Below are 22637 nucleotides of genomic sequence, written 5' to 3'. Positions count from 1 at the left end.
GAGAAAATGATGTAGATCAAAGATTGGCAAACTTTTTCTGTAAAGGGCCAAAGGGTAACTAGTTTAGGCTTCCTGGGCCATACAGGCCCTGTCACAACTACTCAACTCTGTTGTCCTAGCACAAGAACAGCCGTAAACAAATGTGAGACTGGCTGCGTTCCAGTAAAACTTTATACCAAAACAGGGGTTGGGCCTGATCTGGCCCATGGGCCTTCATTTGTCAATCCCTGACTTTAGTGGCCCTCAGGCCTCACAGTACATCAGAATCAGTGGGGGGGGGGTGTTTTTAAAATACCAATAGGTAGGTACCACCCCCACCCCCAAGAGATTCTCTGTTTTTTTTAATGCTCCTCAGGTGACTCTAATCTGCAATCAGGGCTGAGAACCACAGTTTAGGGAATGGCCCTCAGTCTCTCACTCCCCTCAGTTTTCAGGGATTTTCCTAGCTGTCTTCAGTGGCAGTTTTTACCAAGTGCTTCTCATCGTAACAGGACACTAATACTGCTTAGTAATTGGGAATTTCAACAGGAATAGTTCAATGAAGGAAAAAAATGGAATCTTAGAGGCCTAACGCCATCTGACCTCTACCTCCATTGGCTTCAATCAGGTAAGCCTCTGACCTTGCCTTGTTCTTATATCTTCAGCACCAGTGGGAATAACTGTTACCATTGATGGAACTTACCAGGTTGGGTTCTGTTCTCTTCTAAGTGAAATGGAAGCATATTGGTGATAATGGAATTCATTCATCTCTTTTCAAATTTTCTAAAAAGTACACTTTATTAAATGTGAGATGCTTACTGGCAAGTGAAACATGGACCAGAGGAAAGTCATTGCCTCCCAAATGGTTGGACTCTCCAAAATTTCACTTATGAATATAATTATTAATTCCAGGAATCCTGGTATTTTAGTCTTTAAGAACTGAATTTCCAGGCAAATATGTCTTGGCTGGGGAGACCAGTGTTAAAGTGAAGCATAGTCTTCAAATCTCTCCATGTCTTTTTTCCAATTCTCCTCAAATGATGACTCACTTTTCAGCTGTAGAATAGTGTTTCCTTTCTCCTGCTTTGCGGTATCCAAACTTTTGGAAAAAAGAATGAGACGCATCTGCCGTACTACCATCTCCCAGACTGATGGCTGTGGTGTCACTCAAAATGGGAAAGAAATCACCTCTTCCTCATAAGTCTTCTTTTTCCTCTTCTGCACAGATGCAGGCTGCCCGCTGACTGTTCATAAAGGGCCGGCAGCCCAAGGTCCATACAGTGTTGAACACAGTATCAGCCAGAGAATCACAGCCTACTTGAAAAAGATTAAGAGAAATATAAAAGTTAAGTCTAAGCAATTTTGAAGAGGCAGCGTATTTCCAAGGATAACATGATACCCAGAGAAAAGTAGAGGCAGTGATCCAAATACAGAATTAAAATGAAAAAATAGATTTAACAGAAGCTTTTTCAGAGGAGCTTCTATCCAATCTAATAAAGCATAACACACTTTGGGATGCCCTCCTTTTATGGGCCTCCAGGTAGAAACCATGATTAGCAATCAGAATGCCCCACACCACTGTGCTCACTCCATGGAAAATTTACCTTTTTTTTTTCAGAATACTCCCTCAAATAACACTATTATGTTTCCTATAGCTTTCCCTATTCAAGTGTGGGGTGAATAACCAGGTTGCTAATATTTCGTGGAGGATTTTTGCATCTGTATTCATCAGGGATATTGGCCTGTAATTTTATTTTCTTGTAATATCTTTATCTGGTTTTGGAATAGGGTAGTGCTGGTCTCTTAAAATGCCTTTGGAAGTGTTCCCTCCTCATCTGCATTTTGAAAGAAGGATTGGTATTAATTCTTCTTTAAATGTTGAAGCCATTTAAATGGCTGACTAATTCTTCTTTGAATGTTGAAGCCACTTTAAAAGTGAAGCCAGGGCTTCCCTGGTGGCGCAGTGGTTGAGAGTCCGCCTGCCGATGCAGGGGACACGGGTTCGTGCCCCGGTCTGGGAAGATCCCACATGCCGCGGAGTGGCTGAGCCCATGAGCCATGGCCGCTGAGCCTGCACGTCTGGAGCCTGTGCTCCGCAGTGGGAGAGACCACAGCAGTGAGAGGCCTGCGTACTGCAAAAAAAAAAAAAAAAAAAAAAAAAAAAAAGTGAAGCCAAAAAAAAAAAGTGAAGCCACCTGGTCCTAAATTTTTGTTTGTTGGGAGATTTTTGACTACTGATTCAATCTCCTTACTAGTAACAGTTCTGATTAGATTTTCTATTTCCTCATGATTCATTCTTGGTAGGTTGTATGTTTCTAGGAATTTATCCATTTCTTCTAGGCTGTCTAACTTGGTGTATAATTTTTCATGGTAGTCTTTTATGGTTCTTTGTATTTCTGTGATATTAGTTTTAATGTTTCCTCTTTCACCTCTGATTTTATTTATTTGCGTCCTCTTTTTTTTTCTTGGCCAACCTAGCTAAAGTTTTGTCTATTTTATCTATTTTATAAAACAGCTCTCAGTTTAACTGATCTTTTCTATTGTCCTTTTAGTCTCTATTTCATTTATTTCCACTCTGATCTTTCTTATTTCCTTCCTTCTACAAACTTTAGGCTTCATTTGCTTTTCTTTTTCTAGTTCTTTGAAGTTTAAAGTTAGGTTTGTTGATGTGAGATCCTTCTTTTTTTTGATGTTGACATTTATTGCTATAAACTTCCCTCTTAGGACTGCTTTTACTGCTTCTCATAAGTCTTGGTGTGTTATATTCTCTTCTGATTTCTTCTTTGGCATATTGGTTGTTCAGTAGCATGTTGTTTAATCTCCACATTGTTCTCACCACTTCTATTCAATACTCTACTAGAAGTTCTAGCCAGGACAATTGGCAAGAGAAAGAAAAGGCATCTAAATTGAAAAGGAAGACAATATGCAGATGACATTATCTTGTGTACAGAAAAGCCTAAGGAATCTACTAAAACTTTCTTGGAGGTAATAAATGAGTTCAGTAAGGTTGCAAGATAAAAGATCAGTATACAAAAATCAATTGTAGTTGTATACATTATTGGCAAATAATCTGAAAATACAATTAAGAAAACAATTCCCTTTATAATAGCATCAAGGGATTTCCCTGGTGGCACAGTGGTTAAGAATCCACCTGCCAGGGCTTCCCTGGTGGCGCAGTGGTTAAGAGTCTGCCTGCCGATGCAGGGGACAGGGGTTCGTGTCCCAGTCTGGGACGATCCCACGTGCCGCAGAGCGGCTGGGCTGGTGAGCCATGGCTGCTGAGCCTGCGCGTCCGGAGCCTGTGTTCCGCAACGGGAGAAGCCACAACAGTGAGAGGCCCGCGTACCACCAAAAAAAAAAAAAAAAAGAATCTGCCTGCCAATGCAGGGGACACAGGTTTGATCCCTGGTCCAGGAAGATCCCACATGCTGTGGAGCAACTAAGCCCTTGTGTCACAACTACTGAGGCTGCATGCTGCAACTATTGGAGCTCACATGCCTAGAGCCCATGCTCCGCAACAAGAGAAACCACTGCAATGAGAAGCATGCACACCGCAATGAAGAGTAGCCCCCACTTGCTGCAACTAGAGAAAGCCTGCATGCAGCAACAAAGACACAACACAGCCAAAATAAAAAAAAAAAAAAGCATCAAAAAGGAAAAAATACTTAGGAACAAATTAAACAAAGGAGTATAAGAGCTGTGCTGTGAAAACTATAAAACATTGTTGAAAGAAATTAAAGAAGACCCAAATAAGTGGAAAGACATTCATGTTCATCGATCAGAAAACATAATTTTGTTAAGATGGCAATACTCCTCAGGACTTTCCTGGTGGTCCAGTGCAAAAGAATCATCCACCTTACAATGCAGGGGACGCGGGTTCGATCCCTGGTCAGGGAACTAAGATCCCACATGCTGCAAGGCACCTAAGCCAACACACCACAACTACTGAGCTTGCACACCTCAACTAGAGAGCCTGCATGCGGCAAACTACAGAGTCCACGTGCTCTGGAACCCGTGTGCCACAACTACAGAGCCCATGCGCCCTGGAGCCTGCGCGCCACAACTAGAGATGAGAAAACCCACACGCCACAACTAGAGAGAATCCTGTGCACCAGGACAAAGAGCCCACGCGCCACAACGAAAGATCCCGCATGCCTCAGCAAAGATCCCGTGTGCTGCAACTAAGACCCAAAGCAGCCAAAAATAAATAAAATGAATAATAAATAAATCTTTTAAAAAAAGATGGCAATACTCCTCAAATGGATTTACAGAGTCAACAAGAGTCCTATCAAAATTCCACCTGCCATTTCTTGAAGAAATTGACAAGCTGAACCTAAAATTCATATGGAAATGCAGAAGATCCAGAATATCTGAAGAAATCTTGAAAAAGAGCAAAGTTGAAGGACACTTCCTGATTTCAAAATTTACTACAAAATTACAATAATAGGAACAGTGTGGTACTGGCATAGATCAATGGAATAGAATTGAAAGTCTAGAAATAAACACTGCAATTATGGCAAATTGATTTTTGGCAAGGGTGCAAAGACAATTTATTGTGGGAAAGAATAGTCTCTTTCAACAAATGGTGCAGGAACAAATGGTGGGAAAGAATAGTCTTTTTCAACAAATGGTGTGTGTCCACATGCAAAAGAATGAAGTTGGACCCCTTTCTTACACAAAAATTAACTAAAATGTATCATAGGTCTAAATATATGAGCTACAACAAAACTCTTAGAAGAAAACTTAGGAGTAAATCTTTGTGACCTTGAGTTAGGCTAAGCCTTTTTACATATGACACCAAAAGTACAAGAAAAAATTTTTAAAAGGATAAAATGGACTTAATCAAAATGTAAAACTTTTGGGCTGCAAATTATATCATCAAGAAAGTGAAAAATCAACTCATAAAATGAGAGAAAACATTTGCAAGTCACATATCTGATAAAAGATTTGCATCCAGAATATATACAAGAAGTCTTATGACTCAATAATAAAAAGACAAATAACCCAATTTAAAAGGGGGCAAATGAATAGACATCTCTCCAAAGCAGTTATTTAATGGCCAATAAGCACATAAAAAGATGCTCAACATCATTAGCCATCAGGGAAATGCAAATCAAAACCACAATGAGATATAACTTCACACCTACTAGGGTCTGTAATAAGATAGATAATAACAAGTGTTGGCAAGGATGTGGAGAAATTGGAACCATAATACATTGCTGGTGGGAATGTGAAATGGTATAGCTGTTTTGGAAATCAGTTTGTTATAAAATTACCATATAACCCAGAAATTCCCCTCCTAGATATATATCCAAGAGAAATGAAAACATGTCACCACAAAAACTTGTACATAAATGTTCATACCAGAACTATTCATAATAGCCCAAAAGTGGAAACAACCCAAATGTCCATCAATTGATGAATGGATAGAGAAAACATATTATATCCATACAATGGAATGCTATTCAGCAATAAAAAGGAATGAAATACTGATACATGCTACAATATGGATAAACCTTGCCAAGTGAAAGAATCCAGTCACAGAAGACCACATATTTTATGACACCATTTATATGAATTGTCCAGAATAGGCAAATTTATAGAGAAAACAGACTAATGGTTGCCTAGAGCTAGCCAGGGGAACGATGTAGTGGGACTACTAATGGCTCTAGAGTTTCTTTTTGGAGTGATGAAAATGTTCTAAAATTAATTGTGGGGCTGATTGCATAACTCTGTGAACATATTTTAAAAAGCATTTAAATGGTTGAATTTTATAGTATGTGAGTTATATCTCAATAAAACTGAACAACAACAAAAAAATGAATGATCAGAGTATTTCAAGCACAGGGAACTGAAGAGGCAGAAAGATTTGCGCCATCAACCCACATAGTTTGGAATAGCAGAAGTCAGGAAAGAAATCAGAAATAAGCAAGATGATGCTGGAGAGGTAGGCTAGGACTGAGTCAGAAAGGGCTATGAATGTCATGCTAAGGACTTGGATTTAATCCTAAGGAAGAGGAACCTATTGAAGGACTTACACGGAGGGTGGAGATGATCAGATTCGTCTGGTATGAAAATATACCTGGTCTCTATGGGGTCAATAGAGACCCCATGGATGGGACCCAGAGATTGGGTTAATCTGTAGTAACCGGGCAAGTGATATATCAAAGAGATATTTAGGAGAAAGAATCAATAGGATGTTTCTTGGAGGGAGTAACTTGACCTGACCCTAGATTAGCAGCAGGCACTTTTTCACCTTTTGTAGGTACAGATAGAATGATACTCCCTTTTACAGGGCCTAATTAATTATTCATATTTTCAAGCCCTCAGACATTCACTACAGGACAGCACTCTAGACATTGATCTATAACAAGATCCGAGATTCTTCCTGCAGCTGACTTTCTCGATGGCATGGGGCCAGCTCTTCATAAGCCTGAATTTCAAACTTCACCACCTAAAAATATACAATGCTAATACCTGGATGTAATGTTTGGGCTTCAGAAACTAAAGGATTACAACTTTTCCTAAGGTAAATTAGGAAAAAGAAATTACAGAATCAGTGCTAGAAATTAGGTAGGTAAGCAGTTGTTTGAAAATAATTATCCTCAAAGATATAGAGACTTTTACACAAAAAAGATAGATTTTTAAATTAAAATTCTTTCCCTGATGAGAACAAAATAAGAAAAAAAAAAGGCTTAAACCCAAGCATGTAGTCCTATACGGAATAATTCCTGATATGGAAAATTATTTAACAGTGGAATGGATCACGAAAGCCAGTTGGGCAACTCTTGCTCTGTCCTTAGAGGATAGATTTTATTTCTCTGGGAAGGCTTTGGTATGGCCCTGTCCATCAGGAGTGGTGCCAGCAGCTCCTGGGCAGGACAGCAAGAACTTTAGTGAAGGATTGCCCAGAATCTTCCTTCCCCCTTTCTTGCATTGGTCACAGGATAAAGAAAGATCAGTGAGCTCTGATGGTCTCTTTGAGTAAAAGGGCTCTGGCTACATTTCTGTGTGAAAACAGGAACAAAACTCCCTGCTCACGGGTAGATGCACTTAAGATTCCTACCTTGTATATTGGAGACAAAGCCCAGACTCCGCTTAAGGTCAGAGCAGATAGAGTGGAGACACCATCGGAATTTTGCATCACAGCGATACTTGTTGGCACCGCAAGTGTCATAACAGACGTCCAGCTGGTTGCAGCACTTGGTCATTGCTGGAATGCCCAAGTCCATCTGAGGAAAAGTGAAGGAAGAAAAGTGAAGGAAGAAAATGCCACGTTTAGACCAAGGACCTTAGGCAACCTTGCCCACCTTGTTCTCAAATTCCTGTTACAGATTCAGATCTATTCAGAAGCACCGATGACTGGAAAGAATACATCAGATTGACAGTCACAGGATGCTAAGTTTTGATCATGATCTAGTTATTAGTTTAATAACTTTGAATGGCCCACTTTTCTTCTTTTTCTTTTGGGGTTTAGTAATTTTCAAATTCACAGGCCACTATAGTGCTAAAAATAGAAATCAGAAAGTTAGGCAAGAGGGCATAGCTTCAAGACTGGCAAATTCAACTAAAACCTATGCTATACGAGATTTTGTTTAAACAAAAGATTCCAAGTCTCAGAAGTATGAAAAATTAAGCCTCAGTTCATAAAGAGGTCACCAGCATTTATCAGGGATCCATCCCATGCAGCACTGTTTTAAGTATGTGTATATGTGTTTGTATGTGTCGAGGAGCAGAGTGGGGATAGAACATAGTTCCTGACCACGAGGGGACTATGATCAAACAACAAAGTAACACACACACACACACACACACACACACACACACACATTTATAAAGCATCCTAAACTATTACAAATGTGTCATAAACTAAGTTCGTAGACTGCCACATGTAGAGTTACCAAACAGGAATTTTTTTGAAAGGATTATTAGAGATGATGGTAGACTTAAGATACAGCAGGTAAAGAAAGGAAATAATGAGCATATCATATATGAGCAAGTCAATTAGTTTGTTTAGTCTTTCAAGGGTCTTAGCAGGGTGATGTATTATATATTTTTATTATATATATCTATATCTATATATATATATTTTTTATTTTTTTAATTAAGGAGAAAGGCAAGTTGATAGATGGCCTTGACATCCAAAATAGCAAGTTAGATTTGATAAAGACTCTTGAGGAAGGAAGGGACATGTTGCAATAAGTGATTAAAGAGGAGTAATCATTCTGTGGTTTATAAAACAGATGAGAACAGGGTGAGTTTAGACATGGATCTTTTTTTTTTTAAACATCTTTATTGAAGTATAATTGCTTCACAATGGTGTGTTAGTTTCTGCTTTATAACAAAGTGAATCAGCTATACATATACATATATCCCTGTATCTCTTCCCTCTTGTGTCTCCCTCCCTCCCTCCCCATCCCACCCCTCTAGGTGGTCACAAAGCACAGAGCTGATCTCCCTGTGCTATGCAGTTGCTTCCCACTAGCTATCGGTTTTACATTTGGTAGTGTATATATGTCCATGCCACTCTCTCACTTTGTCCCAGCTTACCCTTCCCTCTCCCCGTGTCCTCAAGTCCATTCTCTAGTAGGTCTGCATCTTTACTCCCATCCTGCCCCTAGGTTCTTTTTTTTTTTTTTAGATTCCATATATATGTGTTAGCATACAGTATTGTTTTTCTCTTTCTGACTTACTTCACTCTGTATGACAGACTCTAGGTCCATCCACCTCACTACAGATAACTCAGTTTCGTTTCTTTTTATGGCTGAGTAATATTCCATTGTATATATGTGCCACATCTTTATCCAGTCATCTGTCGATGGACAGTTAGGTTGCTTCCATAGACATGGATCTTTTGCAGTTCTTCTCACAATATAGACTTGGACTTGGATGGAAGCTGTGAAAATCTGGTTTCAAGGTATGGGTGGGGATTGATTAACCAGCTATCATAGATCCTTTCCTCTTGGGTCTCCTTAAGTGTTCTCTTGTTTGAACTTTTACTACAAGACCACCTAGAGAAGAATATGGACTTTGGTAGTTTAAAAGGCCCTTTTAAGCAAAAACCAAAACAAAGCATTATTACATTAAGAGATAATCTAACTCATTAGACTAGGCAAAGGCCTGGACTCAGCAATTCTGGGTAAATTCCCATCATCTGACACCTGAAGCAAGCTACTTTGCTTGTACCTCACCCCTAAACCTAAGAATACATCACAACAGAGGTAACAGAATTAGATGAGTATAGGGGCTATCATTCAACTCAACTCAATTGGAAATTCTTGAACTAGTTCTAAATAATATTTGTACCTGTAAACAAAATGACATTACTCCCAAAATAGAGTGCATACCACTTTCTTAGCTACTAAATTGATATCAAGTAAAAGATATTAGCCAAAAATACATTGTTTCTCTAATGTATATTTGGAAGGATTATCTTCTGTGTCCATTCACGTACTGATGATTGTGGACCAGGTTAGGCGTACAGCTGTGAAGGTTGTGCAGTGAACAAGAGTGTCGTATCTAAGGGGGCACCTTCCCACAAGACATCATAGATTTATATATTTATTAAGAAAACTATCCAGCCAGTAGCAGGCATTTCCTTTTATTACAAAATCAGTATATTAAGCTTAGTTGGTTTTTTTTGGTTTTGGGGGTTTTTTTGCGGTACGCGGGCCTCTCACTGTTGTGGCCTCTCCTGTTGCGGAGCACAGACTCCGGACGCACAGGCTCAGCGGCCATGGCTCACGGGCCCAGCCGCTCCGCAGCATGTGGGATCTTCCCGGACTGGGGCACGAACCCGTGTCCCCTGCATCGGCAGGCGGACTCTCAACCACTGCGCCACCAGGGAAGCCCTAAGCTTAGTTTCTGACAAATGGAAGAAAACCATCTTGAGGAAAGGGAACTTCTTTTCAATTTGCACAAAAATGCCACATGGGTGAGCAGCATTTTACTTAGAAGAATAAACATTATGCTGCTTAGAAAATTACTACAAAAATCTTTTGAACCAGCAGAAAAGTGAAGTTTAGCCTGATTAAGACACCAACTAAAGGCATAGCTAAACTATGATTTTAGATATGAAATCCTTCTACCTACATTTTACATGAAACCTCTTTTCTAAAGTGAAAAAGGTAAAAGGGCTTCCAAGGGGTCTTAAAAGAAATTAATTATTCCTTGTTTTTAAAGGAAATCGACAGTTTGAGAAACGGTCAGAGGCAAAATGATAAATGTTTAGCCAGTGGCTTGTTGTGTGTATGGGCATGTGGGTGGATGGAGGTGTGTTTGCAGGTTCCTATAATGTTAATACTCCAAACATAGTTGATTTGACGGCACCGTCACCAAGTTAGCTGCTTGCAAAAGTGCTGAGGATACAGCAATCAGCCCTCACTGGTACTGGTCAGTACCAGTTTGCTCCAGTACATCACTGGAAAGTCTCACCAATTTAAATAAGTCAAACTTGTCAGATGTATTTCAAATTAAGTTATGTTTGGTTCACTAAGGCTCAGCTGATATTTGCATTGGTGCTTTCAGAGTTCACTACACAACGACTTATCTGGGGGATAGCTGCCTCTGAGAAAAGGAAATCAGAAACTTTCTTTGAAAATGATCTCCCTTCCTCTGTATCCAATTTAAAATACTAATCATATTTCTCAATCATATTCCTTAAGTGTTGAGTTCCTCAGTCGTAACTCTTGGATTAGTTTTAGTTAAAACCAATCAACTAAGAAAACAATGGTGGTGTACATACACTTTCTGGTACCTTGAGACCCAGGAAATAGGAACTGCAGCCGTTGGGCTCCTGAGGCTTGTATCCAGGTCTGGGCATTGGTGCCTTTCCTAGCAGGGGAAAGAGAGGAAAGAAGCGGGAAGAAATGTTTAGAAATTAAGCATTTGGGAACATTCACCAAATAAAAATGATCTAAAAAGCATGTTCAGTTTTTCCTTTAAAAGTCACTGCTCCTGGGACTTCCCTGGTGGCACAGTGAAGAATCCGCCAGCCAATGCAGGGGACACAGGTTCAATCCTCGGTCCGGGAAGATCCCACGTGCTGCTGAGCAACTAAGCCCATGCGCCACAACTACTGAGCCTGGGCTCTAGAGCCTGTGCATCACAACTACTGAGGCCGCGTGCCACAACTACTGAAGCCCACACGCCTAGAGCCTGTGCTCCGCAACAAGAGAAGCCACCGCAGTGAGAAGCACGCGCACCGCAACGAAGAGTAGCCCCACTCGCCGCAAGTAGAGAAAGCCCACGCACAGCAGCAAAGACCCAACGCAGCAGAAAATAAAATAAAGAAAGAATTTTTTTTTTAATTAAAAGAAAAATTCACTGCTCCTCACCAGACTTAAATTAGGTGGTGATGATGATTATGATGATATCATAAGAGAGTAATAACCTTCAGACCAGGTTGGCGTTTTCTCCGAATATTGAAGAATTTTATGAGCACTTATTTACTAACAATTCTAATGTTTCTTACATGCACGACCTTGAAGATAAGGTCTGTGGCAAAACCAAACTAAAACTCAAGGTTTCTCATTCTTCTATCCACTGTAAGACCACATACTATGCACAGAGACCTGATCATACACTTAAGGGATCAGAATTAAAACAGTACCACAAACTTTTTTAGAATAGCGTGAAGGAAATTTTGCAAGATTTCATAAATGCAGACAAAGCATTGTTGACCAAAGGGCAAAGAAAACACCCCACTGAAACATTTTAGGCATTTGTGTCACAGAACTAAGGCGAAACTATCCGAAAAGCTTTGGATTTCTTAGTTTCTCCTACTTGGCTTTTGGGTAATTTTATAATCTTGCAAATGCATACAGAGAAGCTTTGTCAGTGTGTCAAGGGTAGTCATTATAGATAAAGATAACCTTGACCTGAGATGACCTCAGGACAGTCATCTGCAGTTAGTATTTTTATCCCATTATCCAGATAAGGAATATGGGGCTAAGAGGTTTTGTGACTTGCCTGAGTCATATAGAAAGTGGGGGGAATTGGTATATAAATCCAGATATATCCTGTTTGACTCCAAAGCCCATGTTCTTTCCCCAGTTCCTTTGCCTCATGTAGGATATGCAAGACGTAACAGAAGACGGAGGAAATTAGCTAAGAATTAATCCTCCAAGTGAGACACATGGCATTTTCTCTTTCTTTTCTTTAATCTTCTCTTGCCAGGTATTTTATTTTCAATTATTTTGTATTATGAAATATTTCAAAACTGAAGTCAGAGAAACAAATACCCATGTACCCACTACACAAACACAATGAATGTTAACTTGCCAAACATGCTGTATTTTTTCTGTTTAATTAAATGGTGTAAGTACAGTCGAAGCCCCTTTGCACCCCATCTTTCTGTTTTAATTTTTAGGTAGGAAGTCTATGCTTTAGAGCCCTCCCTCCTTATTATTCTTAAAAACTGCCTTCATTACTCTTGGACATTTACTCTTGCATATGAATTTGAGAGTCAAATTAGTCTACATGAGACATGTAGATTATGTCTACAAGAGATGAAATGAGGATTTGTATTTAAAATACATTGAATTTACAGATTAATTTGGAGACAACTGACTTTCTTATAATATTCTGTATTCCCAAACATGGGCCTAATGTAGCTTTCCATTTACTTAGGTCTTCCTTTATGTCTTTCAACAGCGTGTTATAATTTTCTCCATATATTTATTATACCTCCTACATACTGTATTATTCAGATGCTTAAACAAGATAGGATATCTCATCAAGATCCAGAATTAAGGCTCAGAAGCCTGGAATGATAAATCTGACCTTTTCTGGAACCCAGGCTGCTTCTAGCCTTCAGCTCTACCAGCCCTGGAATTTAGCCCTAACTCTCATGATCCAAGATGGAGCTTCAGCCAACACATCCATATTACAAGCAGCAGGATGGAAGAAGGAGGTGGAAAGGTCAGAGCTCCTCTCTTTAATAAACACACTCCAGAATGTTACACACATCACTTCATCTTACTTCCCTTTGGCCAGACCTTAATCAAATGGCAACACGTGGTTGCAAAGGTGGGCTAGGAAATGAAGTTTTTCTTCAATGGAGGCAGCCGTGAGCCCTGCTGGAAGTTGGGAGGAGGGCTTATGAATGTAGAAAAGGGGGACAGTAAGCAGTCTCTGCCACAGTCTGTTTGGGTATTTGTTGCTGTGGTACAACATGTGTATATGATGGTGTTTCAAGGTGGCCCTCAGTGATCCCCATTTCCTGGTATTCATAACCTTGTGTATTGTCCTAGGGTTGGTCTGTGTGATCAACAGAATATGGCAGAAGTGGAGCCATGTTGCTTCCAAGATTACATTATAAAAGACTACAACTTCTAGGAAGGGTAAGCTGGGACGAAGCGAGAGCAGCATTGACATATGTACACTACCAAATGTAAAATAGGTAGCTAGTGGGAAGCAGCCACATAGCACAGGGAGATCAGCTAGGTGCTTTGTGACCACCTAGAGGGGTGGGATAGGGAGGGTGGGAGGGAGACGCAAGAGGGAGGGGATATGGGGATATATGTACACGTATAGCTGATTCACTTTGTTATACAGCAGAAACTAACACAACATTGTAACACAATTATACTCCAATAAAGATGTCAAAAAAAAAGGCTACAACTTCTGTCATGGAAAGGTCCATTGGTAAAAAACTAAAGCTTCCTGCTAACAGCCACATGAGTTTGGAAGGAGATCTCCAGCTTCAGTCATATCTTCAGAGACTAATATCAACAGGCAGTGTGACTACAACTTTATGAGAAACTGAGAGCCAGAAACACCCAGCAGAGCCCCTAGATTCCTGACCCTCAGAAACTGTGTGATACAATAAATGTTTGTTATTTTCTGCTGCTAAGTTTGGGGGTCACCTGCTACTCAACAATACGTAACTATTGCAGTTGCCATTATGATTTGCATCTCTTTTTCATTACATTTTTTTCTACGACAGCTCTATTGAGATGTAATTAATATATTATATGTTCACCCGTTTAATGTGTGTAATTCAATGGGTTTTAGCTTTTCACAGAGTTGTGAGACCATCACCACAATCTAATTTTAGAACATTTTTATCATCCCCGTACCCATCTTTAGCAGTCATGCTCCATCTTTCACAGTTCATCCACATTATCTTTATGGCTGAATAATATTCCATTCTCTAGATGTACCACAGTTTGTTTATTCATGCACCATTGATGGACGTGGCGGTCATTTCCATCTTTTGGCTATTGTGAAGAGTGCTGCTATGAATAATTGTGTACAAGTATTTGTTTGAATATCTGTTTTCAGTTCTTTTGGGTGTACATACCCGAGGAGTGGAATTGCTGGGTCACATAGTAATTCTGTTTAACTTTTTGAGGAATTATCAGCAGGCTTTCTTCAGCAGCTGTACCATTTTGCATTCCCACCAGAAATGCACAAAAATTCCAATTTCCTCAATCCCCACAGTTTCACTACAATGTATCTATAGGTGGACTGTGTATCCTTACCCCACTTGGAATAATCTGAAGACTCGGGTGTCTTTCACCTCTGGAGAATTCACAGCCCTTGTATGAATTTTTTATTTTCTTCATTCTCTATAGTTTCTCCTTCTGGGCCTCTTCTACTGAATGGTGATTCTTTTTAATCCTGTCCCTCATATATCTTAATCTCTCTTTCATATTTTCTATCTTTTTCTCTCTATACTGAATTTTTACTAGCTTCATCAAATTTATTTTCCATTTTACTAATTATCTCTAGGTTGACTAACTGCTAGGTTATCTGCTATGTAACCCATCCACTGAGTTTTTTTCTTCTGATGACTGTAATTTTCATTTCTTGGAGTTCTATGTAAATGTTCTTTAAATCTGTGTATTCATTTTCATTGAGTCCTGTTTTTTAATTATGTTTTCTACTGCTTCTTTTATTTCTTTAATAATTTCAAATGTTGTTATTTTTTTATTATCTCCATTCCTTGGGATGCCATTTCATTTTTTTTTTTTTTTTTTTTGTGGTATGCGGGCCTCTCTCTGTTGTGGCCTCTCCCATTGCGGGGCACAGGCTTCGGACGCACAGGCTCAGCGGCCATAGCTCGTGGGCCCAGCCACTCCGCAGCATGTGGGATCCTCCCGGACCGGGGCACGAACCCGTGTCCCCTCCATCGGCAGGCGGACTCCCAACCACTGCGCCACCAGGGAAGCCCGCCATTTCATTTTTTGATGTCTACTGACTCTCCCGCATGGTGGGTTATCTTTTTGAATGGTATGTAATTGTTTTCGGGAGGGCTTGTTTTTCTAAATGAATTCCTGTGCCCTGTGTCACATACTACAAAATAGTCCCTAACTGCTTTTGCTGTGGCTCTAGGAGTCCCAAGATAAGTGAGGCACATGTCTTTATGTTAATTTCTCAGCTTGGGATACTCACACCAGGCCAGCTGTATAGATTCAGATTCCTCACCTATGCATAGTGTATGCTTCAAGTAGTGATTTTTTTTGTTTTGGCTGCATTGAGTCTTCATTGCTGTGTGTAGGCCTTTTCTAGTTGCAGCAAGCAGGGGCTACTCTTCCTTGCAGTACGCAGGCTTCTCATTGCGGTGGCTTCTCTGGTTGCGGACCACAGGCTCTAGGTGCGTGGGCTTCAGTAGTTGTGGCTCACGGGCTCTAGAGCACAGGCTCAGTAGTCGTGGTGCACAGGCTTAGTTGCTCCACAGCATGTGGGATCTTCGTGGACCAGGGCTCGAACCCATGTCCCCTGCATTGACAGGTGGATTCTTAACCACTGCGCCACCAGGGAAGCCCAGGTAGTGATTTTTCTTAGTGGATGTTCTTTATTCCTCCTCCAAGCTCCAGCCCCAGGTGGACAGAAAGCATTCTTGCTACTTCTTGGAATGTTGGATAATCCAATAATCTAATCCGTTTTAAACAGACTAGACAGTTTCTCAGGCTCTAAGCTTTATGCAGACTGCTCAGTTCCAACTTCCCAATTCTTACTAGTGAAATTTACTTTTCCTCTCTATGAGCAATAAAGCCCATTCCTCAGCTCCTGGAGTCTATATATGTGCCAGACTGACACCCCCAAGGGCCATGGCAGCATCAGCTCCTGCTGCCACTTTGGCTTTTTGTTTCCCCTTCATTTCTAGAACTTGAAGTTTTCCCATTATTTCATTCTAGGTTGAGTGTGTGTTTTTTGTTTTAATATTTTATTTCCACCCCGTCTTTCTTGTTATTTGTAATGGAGAGGTCCTGTACTTGTTGACACAGAGTCCACCAGCCCACCAGTAATCCCTGCATTACTTTTCAAAGGTCTTGAGAAATATAACTTAGCATTGATACTCTACTAACCTGCCGTGTGTGTGTGTGTGTGTGTGTGTGTGTGTGTGTGTGTGTGTGTGTGTGTATGTAGCACTGGGAATAGGGGAATGGGTAAAGTGTATTAAATAATATTAGTAATCAAATTACACATATGAAAATAATCAAACTATGTCATACTATTAAAGCGTATTGTCTCTTGGAGGTGAGACTATGGTGATTTTGTTTTTTCTTCAGATTGTTCTTTTACAAATGTTCTACCTATGCTAGCTTTATAGAAATCAGGGGGAAAATTTCAATGAAGAAACAAATGTCTAAATTTTATGGTGAAATTTAGCTCTTTAATAATTTCGCTGATAAAGGGCTTTTGCAGCAGACTCAGTCCAGTTTCCTGAGTTACCCTCTGCCATTTTTGCAGTTGGTAACTCACAGAAGATAAAACTCTGATATTCCAGTTTGAAAGCTAATGGGACACCAATTATAGATACGTCCCACCTGGCCTGATATTGATGACAGTTTTTTTTTTTTTAATACTTTACGAAAGCTGTAGAAATTCTGTTTGAAGCTTGAATTAAAAGTTCTAAGAAAAAAGGTGATGGTTTGAGTCCACACAGAAATAAGGTACTATATCCTCATATTACAGTCAGAGCAGATTTGAGTTGTGTTGAGTCTTTTCAGTTTGATGTTTTGAGTCTAGGCATCAATAATGTACAATGTCCACAAACTAATTTTATTTTTTGGTTTTGGCTATTTATAGGAGTGGGAGGCTGACCATCTGATTTTTTGGATGAGGGCTTGGCAAACACTGGCCCAAGTCCAGCCCATTACCTGTTCTTGTATAACCTGCCAGATAAAAATGATTTTTATATTTTTAAATGATTGGGGGGAAAGTCAAAACAAGGATAATATTGTGTGACATATGAAAATTATTTGAAATTAAAACTTTAGTGCTCACAAAAAAGTTTTTTTTAGAACACAGCAACACTCATTCCTTATGTATTAGCTATAGCTGCTTTCACAGAAAAAAAGAGCCGAATGTTGTTATGACCTTGGTGTGAGGATGGTCTTTTAAGCAAGACAAAAAATGCAGAAGCTATAAAGAAAAGGACTGATAGACTGCTTCTTAGGAAAATTTAAAACTTCTGCATAAAGTGAAACGCCACAAAACACCTAAAAGACAAATGAGGGAGTTAGGCATGAAACCCGAAAGTTCTACCCGCAGGAAGGTCCGCTACCTCCTAGGCCCCACCGTTTTTCTCTCTGTTTTGTCACTGAAAACAACAGTAAAACTGTCTGGCACTTTATCACCCAGGCCAAGGGTTAAACCGCTTAGGAGGGTGTGGCCCTTCTCCCCACCCAGCTGGTTCCCGCAGAAGTGGCTCTGTGTGCTCCACTAGAGGTCTGCCTAGGAGTCCAAGGGCCATATTTGAAGGGTACATCCTGCTTCCTGCCAGAAACCCTCAAATACAGCATGAGGAACACAACAAGGGAACAAAACAGAACTGTGACAATTTAACTGAAGCAATAAACTCTATTTCAGTCACTAAAACAGATTAAGTTACTGCATGAGGTAAGGCGAGCGACTTGTCCTGGTTTGCCTGGGACCATCCTTGTTTTAGTACTTAAAGTCCCACGTTCCAGGAACGCGCACCCCTTCCCCCCCATCACCAGCAAACCTGGACGTTTCCTCACCCTTCTCGAGAACAACCATTGCCCTCTAAGTCAGTAGCTGTTTTCTTTTTTTGGGCCCCAGGTCCTCTAAGAATCTGATGAAGGCTGTGAATTCTTTGTCTAGAAAAATGTATAAATTCACAGGTTCATAAAATTTTGCTCTAAGATTTCAAACAGATAAAAATTCTCCTGAAAATAAGAATGCTGATATTTAAGGATACCTTTCTTCCTAGAACTAAACCCAAGAAGAAAATCATCATGAGGTCCTTTTATCAAAGTGTGACGGTGTGGTTGATAGCTTAAATCATGATTTACAAGACACAGAAACTCTGCCTCACAGACCTTCATAAAGGCACAGAACACCTAAATCATCATTTGATGATTTCTTCCAGAAGCTGAGAGGATGGTGTCCAGCAACTGGGATTTCATGTTTTTTAATTTTATTTTGAAAGGGAATCTGAAGAATCCGAATGCATAGTTAACCTGTTCACCACATTTTCTCATAACATTTATAAAATTTGTTTGGTATCTGCCATGTTCCATACGGCACTAATTCTTTATATATATTATCTTTAATTCTTACAACAACCTTGTAAGGTAGGTATTATTAACATTAGTTATAAACATGAGGAAACAAAGGTTGAGAGACGTAACTTGCCCAAGGTCATCAGCAATGAGATTTCCCCAACCCCCACCCCCACCCACAGTACAAACTCCTGATTTTTCCATTACTAGTATTTCTCAAAGTCTGGTTCGAGGACCATGTGTGCAGTTCCTAGCACAGACCTACTGAATCAGAATCCCTGAGGTGGGAGAGGGAATCGTGTTCACATTAGTGCAGACCCCTTAAACCAGTTGTACCATGTATGCTATTGATCCATGCTGAATCTCGTTATATTTACAGCCCGATCATTTGGCAAGTTCAGATGTTGTGTGTTGACCTGAAAACGAATTGTAGATACAAGAAGTGTGGAAAGCAATATTGATACACTAGCGTAGGCTAGCAGGATGCAAATATACCTTTGTTTGTCTGAACAATCTATGGGCTGAATGACCCCTTAAATAGTGCTCTCTACCTTGGTCACACTTTGCAATCACCTGGGAAACGTTAAAAATAATGATGTCTAGGTCCAACCCATGGAGATTCCCATTTAATTGATTTGGGCAGCAGGCATTTTTTTAAAGCCTCCCCCAGGTGATTCTAAGTGCAGAGCAAGGTCGGAACCACTGTTTTAAGCAGTGGTAAGTACCTACCAAATGGCAATTTTTTTTCTTGTAGACTAACTGTTGCTAAATTGTTCCTTCTGACAAAAAAAAAAAAAAAATTGCAGTTTTTAGAGCAGTTTTTTCCTCAAAGTGTGGTCCCAGGACCATCAACAGCAGGATCACCTGTGAACTCTTAAGAATGCAAATTTTCTGGTCCCACCCCAGACCTACCCAATCAGTATAAGAGGGGTGAGGGCCAGCAGTCTGTTTAAACAAGCCCTTCAGGGGATTTGCAGCACAGCAAGTTTCTTTTAAAGAAAGAGAAGCCTCGTGCACAAGAAGCGTATCACACAGCAAACAGAGGCTCAGTTAGTTATTAGCCGTTATCTGTTCAAAAGCCGGCTTGATCCACAATCAACTTGAGAAGAAGTTCTGTACTGCTTGGGTACAGCCTCCAGGTTCTTGGCTCTGCTGCGTTCCAGAGGTAACAAGGCTTAACCCCCTATTTCCTACGTGTTTTTCAGACCCCTGGTTGGACAGGTCCTGTTTTGTAGAGTGAGTGGAGTTATTTGTGTTCCTGCAATCTCTCTGTTGACTATTCTCATCCCCCACCCGTGGCTGCTGCATCGACTGACCCAGGTGCAGGCTTGCAACCAAAATTTGCTAAAATCTTTTAATGCTGTTTTGCTAGAGAAAAAGAGGGTTTGGTTCTCGTTTCCCTTAAAAAAAAAAAAAAAAAAAGTCCTGCTGTTATCTATTTGCTAAGCCACAGACCTAAGTCTTGTGTTGCCTCCAGGAAGGAAAATAGCACCAGTGTTGATCAAATATCTGAAGTGAGTTAACCCTTTCCTGCCGCATCCATGCAAACTAGGTGAGAACAGTCCCTGTGACAAGGCATCTCTGCATTAGTCTAACACACCTTAGACAAAGACATTGCTAGCGGTACAGGTGGGTCCTAGCATAGATTTACCCTATGGAATCTTCACAGAGACGCTGTAGCTTCCTTTTTTCAACATTCCCCTCTGAGATGAAAGCTTCTGTGCTGTAAAACTTGGTTCTGGAGGATTAACCATGGTCTCTTAGTCACTCCCCGTTTATAAGGAAGGGATTTCCCCCGCTCAAAGGTTAAAAAAAGGGACTGTGAGACTGATTGGGTGAGTCCAGCAAGTGTGTAGCTCTTTTGAGTCTCTCTCCAAGCTGAGTTTTATGTGTTGAGTGTCTGGAGAAAATATTTCTCAAGTGTTTTCCTGCTAGGCTAAACTCACCATTTTCATCTCTTAATCCCATGATGAAACATCTGATAAACTAAACAGTGAAGCAAATGCTGTATGAGGCTGTGTATGCTTTCAGAAATATCTTCGTTTGCGTTTGAAGTTACCCTTTGCCTCCCAGCTGCAAGGTCCAGGGCTCCACCTTCTGCTCCCGTTACACTGAATTCCAGTGCAAGGTGAAGGAAGAACGGGCCACAGGGTCTGCTCTTTTGCAGCCAGACCTGCACGCAGGCTCCCATGTACCCTCTTTACAACTCAGGTGAGGTAGTGCTCCTACCCATTCAGTTCCACATCCCCAGGCCTGCTTGGGGCCTGCTCCCTGGTGGACAGAGGCAGCTGGCAGACACCCATCCTACCCACCAAAGGACTGTCACTGCTGACTGAGGCAGGGACAGCTCTCTTGGGGGTGGTGGTGGTTAGGCAAATTGATCAGAGATTGACAGATCTGGAAGGAAGGTGTGAACTGCATTCAGGGGGAGAGACGAATCCATTTCCAAGCTAGAAGCAGAGTAACTGAGGAAGCGCAGAGTTTTCTGGCAGAATTTTCCCTGAATGTTCAGCTGAGTTTCCATCCCTAGGAACACCTCCCAAAGACATCTCCTATTCTTTCTCCCCACCCTTGCCACCTTTTCCTAAGTACCTACCTGCCTCACAATAAACCCATTAAATTGTCCCCAGGGAAACAATTCTCGCAAAACTCCTTGGAATAGGTTTGCCAGATAAAACACAGGAAGCTCAGTGAAATTTGTATTTCAGATAAACAACCAGTAATTTGTTACTATAATTGTGTCCCAAATATCTCACATATTTTAACAAAGTCTTGGTTGTTTATTTGAAATTCAAATTTCATTGGGTGTCCTATATTTTTAGTTGCTGAATCTGGCACCCCTCTAAGAGGTGGATCACAGGAAAAAGTACATGACAGATTGTGGCCCTGCTTAAGCTCTTCACAGGTCCACCAGTGACAGTCTCACCGGAAGAGAGACCATGCACTCACCATATCGGCATCTGTACTGACAGACTCCATTTTTCCCTCCCAGCAGTTCCAGAAAGGAATCGAAGTAGCTGTTGACAGATTCAAAGCTGCCCCGGATGTGCCGAAGGCCCCAGTCTGAATAGGACTCCTCTGCATCAGGGCTGGTGTCACTCTGAGCCAGGCCACCCCCCAGGCTGAGCCACAAAATCAAGAAGCTAGTGGCCAGCGTCATCCTGTAGCCAGGTAGGTACTGAGGTCCCTCCTCAAACCCCAGCCAGTGTCCCAGGAAGTCTGGGTACACGGCCCACCGGCCAGATGCCGAGCAAGACTGGGAAACGAATTATCTGGAGCACTCAATCTGTGTGTTCCCCAGAGGTGGACTTTAAACACAGCTATGGAGGTTGGGATGAGATCAGGGCAATTAGAAAGGGCAAAGGTTAGGCAGTAGGAGGGCCTATCTGAGGGATGGCCAGTGAGAGAGAGAACACTTAAGAGCGGATTCCCCAGCCCTGGAGCAGGGGGATGTTAGCCAACTTTTCAGAGGCGTGAGTTGTGGAGCAATTGGAATTCTACCCCCAACCAGCTGGTTAACCTATGGATTAGTTACAAGTTTGGTCCCCTAGGACAGGCCTCTTGACACAAAGGACGTAGCCGCACCCCTAAGCCAGTCACCTACGTATGGTAACTAGGGAGATGTAGGGAGATGCAGGAAGATGTGTAAAGGACTCAGGAAACCCCCCGTGATGGCGGGTCAACAGTGTCACCTGTACCAATGGTCCAGATATTGTCAGAGTTTGCTCTAAGTGTGCGTGATGGGAGGGTTCAGATTTAGGACCCCAGCTTCTGCGTCGGTCAATGCTTGGCTCTCAGACTCAGTCCTCTAATCTGGCAGAGCTCCTCATCAAAGCCATCCTAGTGCTGGGGCATTTTTGCCTCTGTATTTACAGCAGTATTTTTATTTACACTCAGCAGCGTCTGGTATCTACAGATTGCCCTGAGATAGAGCTGGGGGAACTCAGCTCTCTTAGTATTGTTCTTCCATTGAGTTGCTTAAAAGTCAGAGAGTTTATCAGAAACACTATTTGAAATTTTAGACTTTAAAAGTGTTGACCGGGGGCTTCCCTGGTGGCGCAGTGGTTGGGGGTCCGCCTGCCGGTGCGGGGGACGTGGGTTTGTGCCCCGGTCCGGGAAGATCCCTAAAAAAAAAAGTGTTGACTGAAGTCTAGTGTTTTGGCATCATCTTCACTTTAT

General features: G+C 41.2%; 1 protein-coding gene across 2 annotated transcripts; it reads right to left on the bottom strand.

Annotated features, from left to right (window-relative positions):
- Window positions 1–757: 757 nt before the first annotated feature.
- On the bottom strand, window positions 758–21767 carry PLA2G12B (phospholipase A2 group XIIB). 2 transcript variants are annotated; one of them, XM_065894594.1, is made up of 4 exons: window positions 21408–21767; window positions 10724–10812; window positions 7046–7211; window positions 758–1296 (listed from the first exon to the last, which is right to left on the bottom strand). In XM_065894594.1, exons 1-4 carry the CDS (start codon window positions 21616–21618, stop codon window positions 1175–1177), a joined length of 588 nt encoding a protein of 195 aa, XP_065750666.1. In that variant the 5' UTR covers window positions 21619–21767; the 3' UTR covers window positions 758–1174. The 2 variants fall into 2 exon arrangements, with proteins under 2 accessions (XP_065750666.1, XP_065750667.1); XM_065894595.1 differs by having other exon boundaries at window positions 758–1293.
- Between the last annotated feature and the right edge of the window lie 870 nt (window positions 21768–22637).

Source organism: Phocoena phocoena, chromosome 16, assembly GCF_963924675.1.
Source record: "Phocoena phocoena chromosome 16, mPhoPho1.1, whole genome shotgun sequence".
In the NCBI taxonomy this organism is placed as follows: domain Eukaryota; kingdom Metazoa; phylum Chordata; class Mammalia; order Artiodactyla; family Phocoenidae; genus Phocoena; species Phocoena phocoena.
The sequence above is the reverse complement of the archived record's forward strand: the minus strand, read 5'-3'. Positions and strand labels throughout refer to the sequence as shown.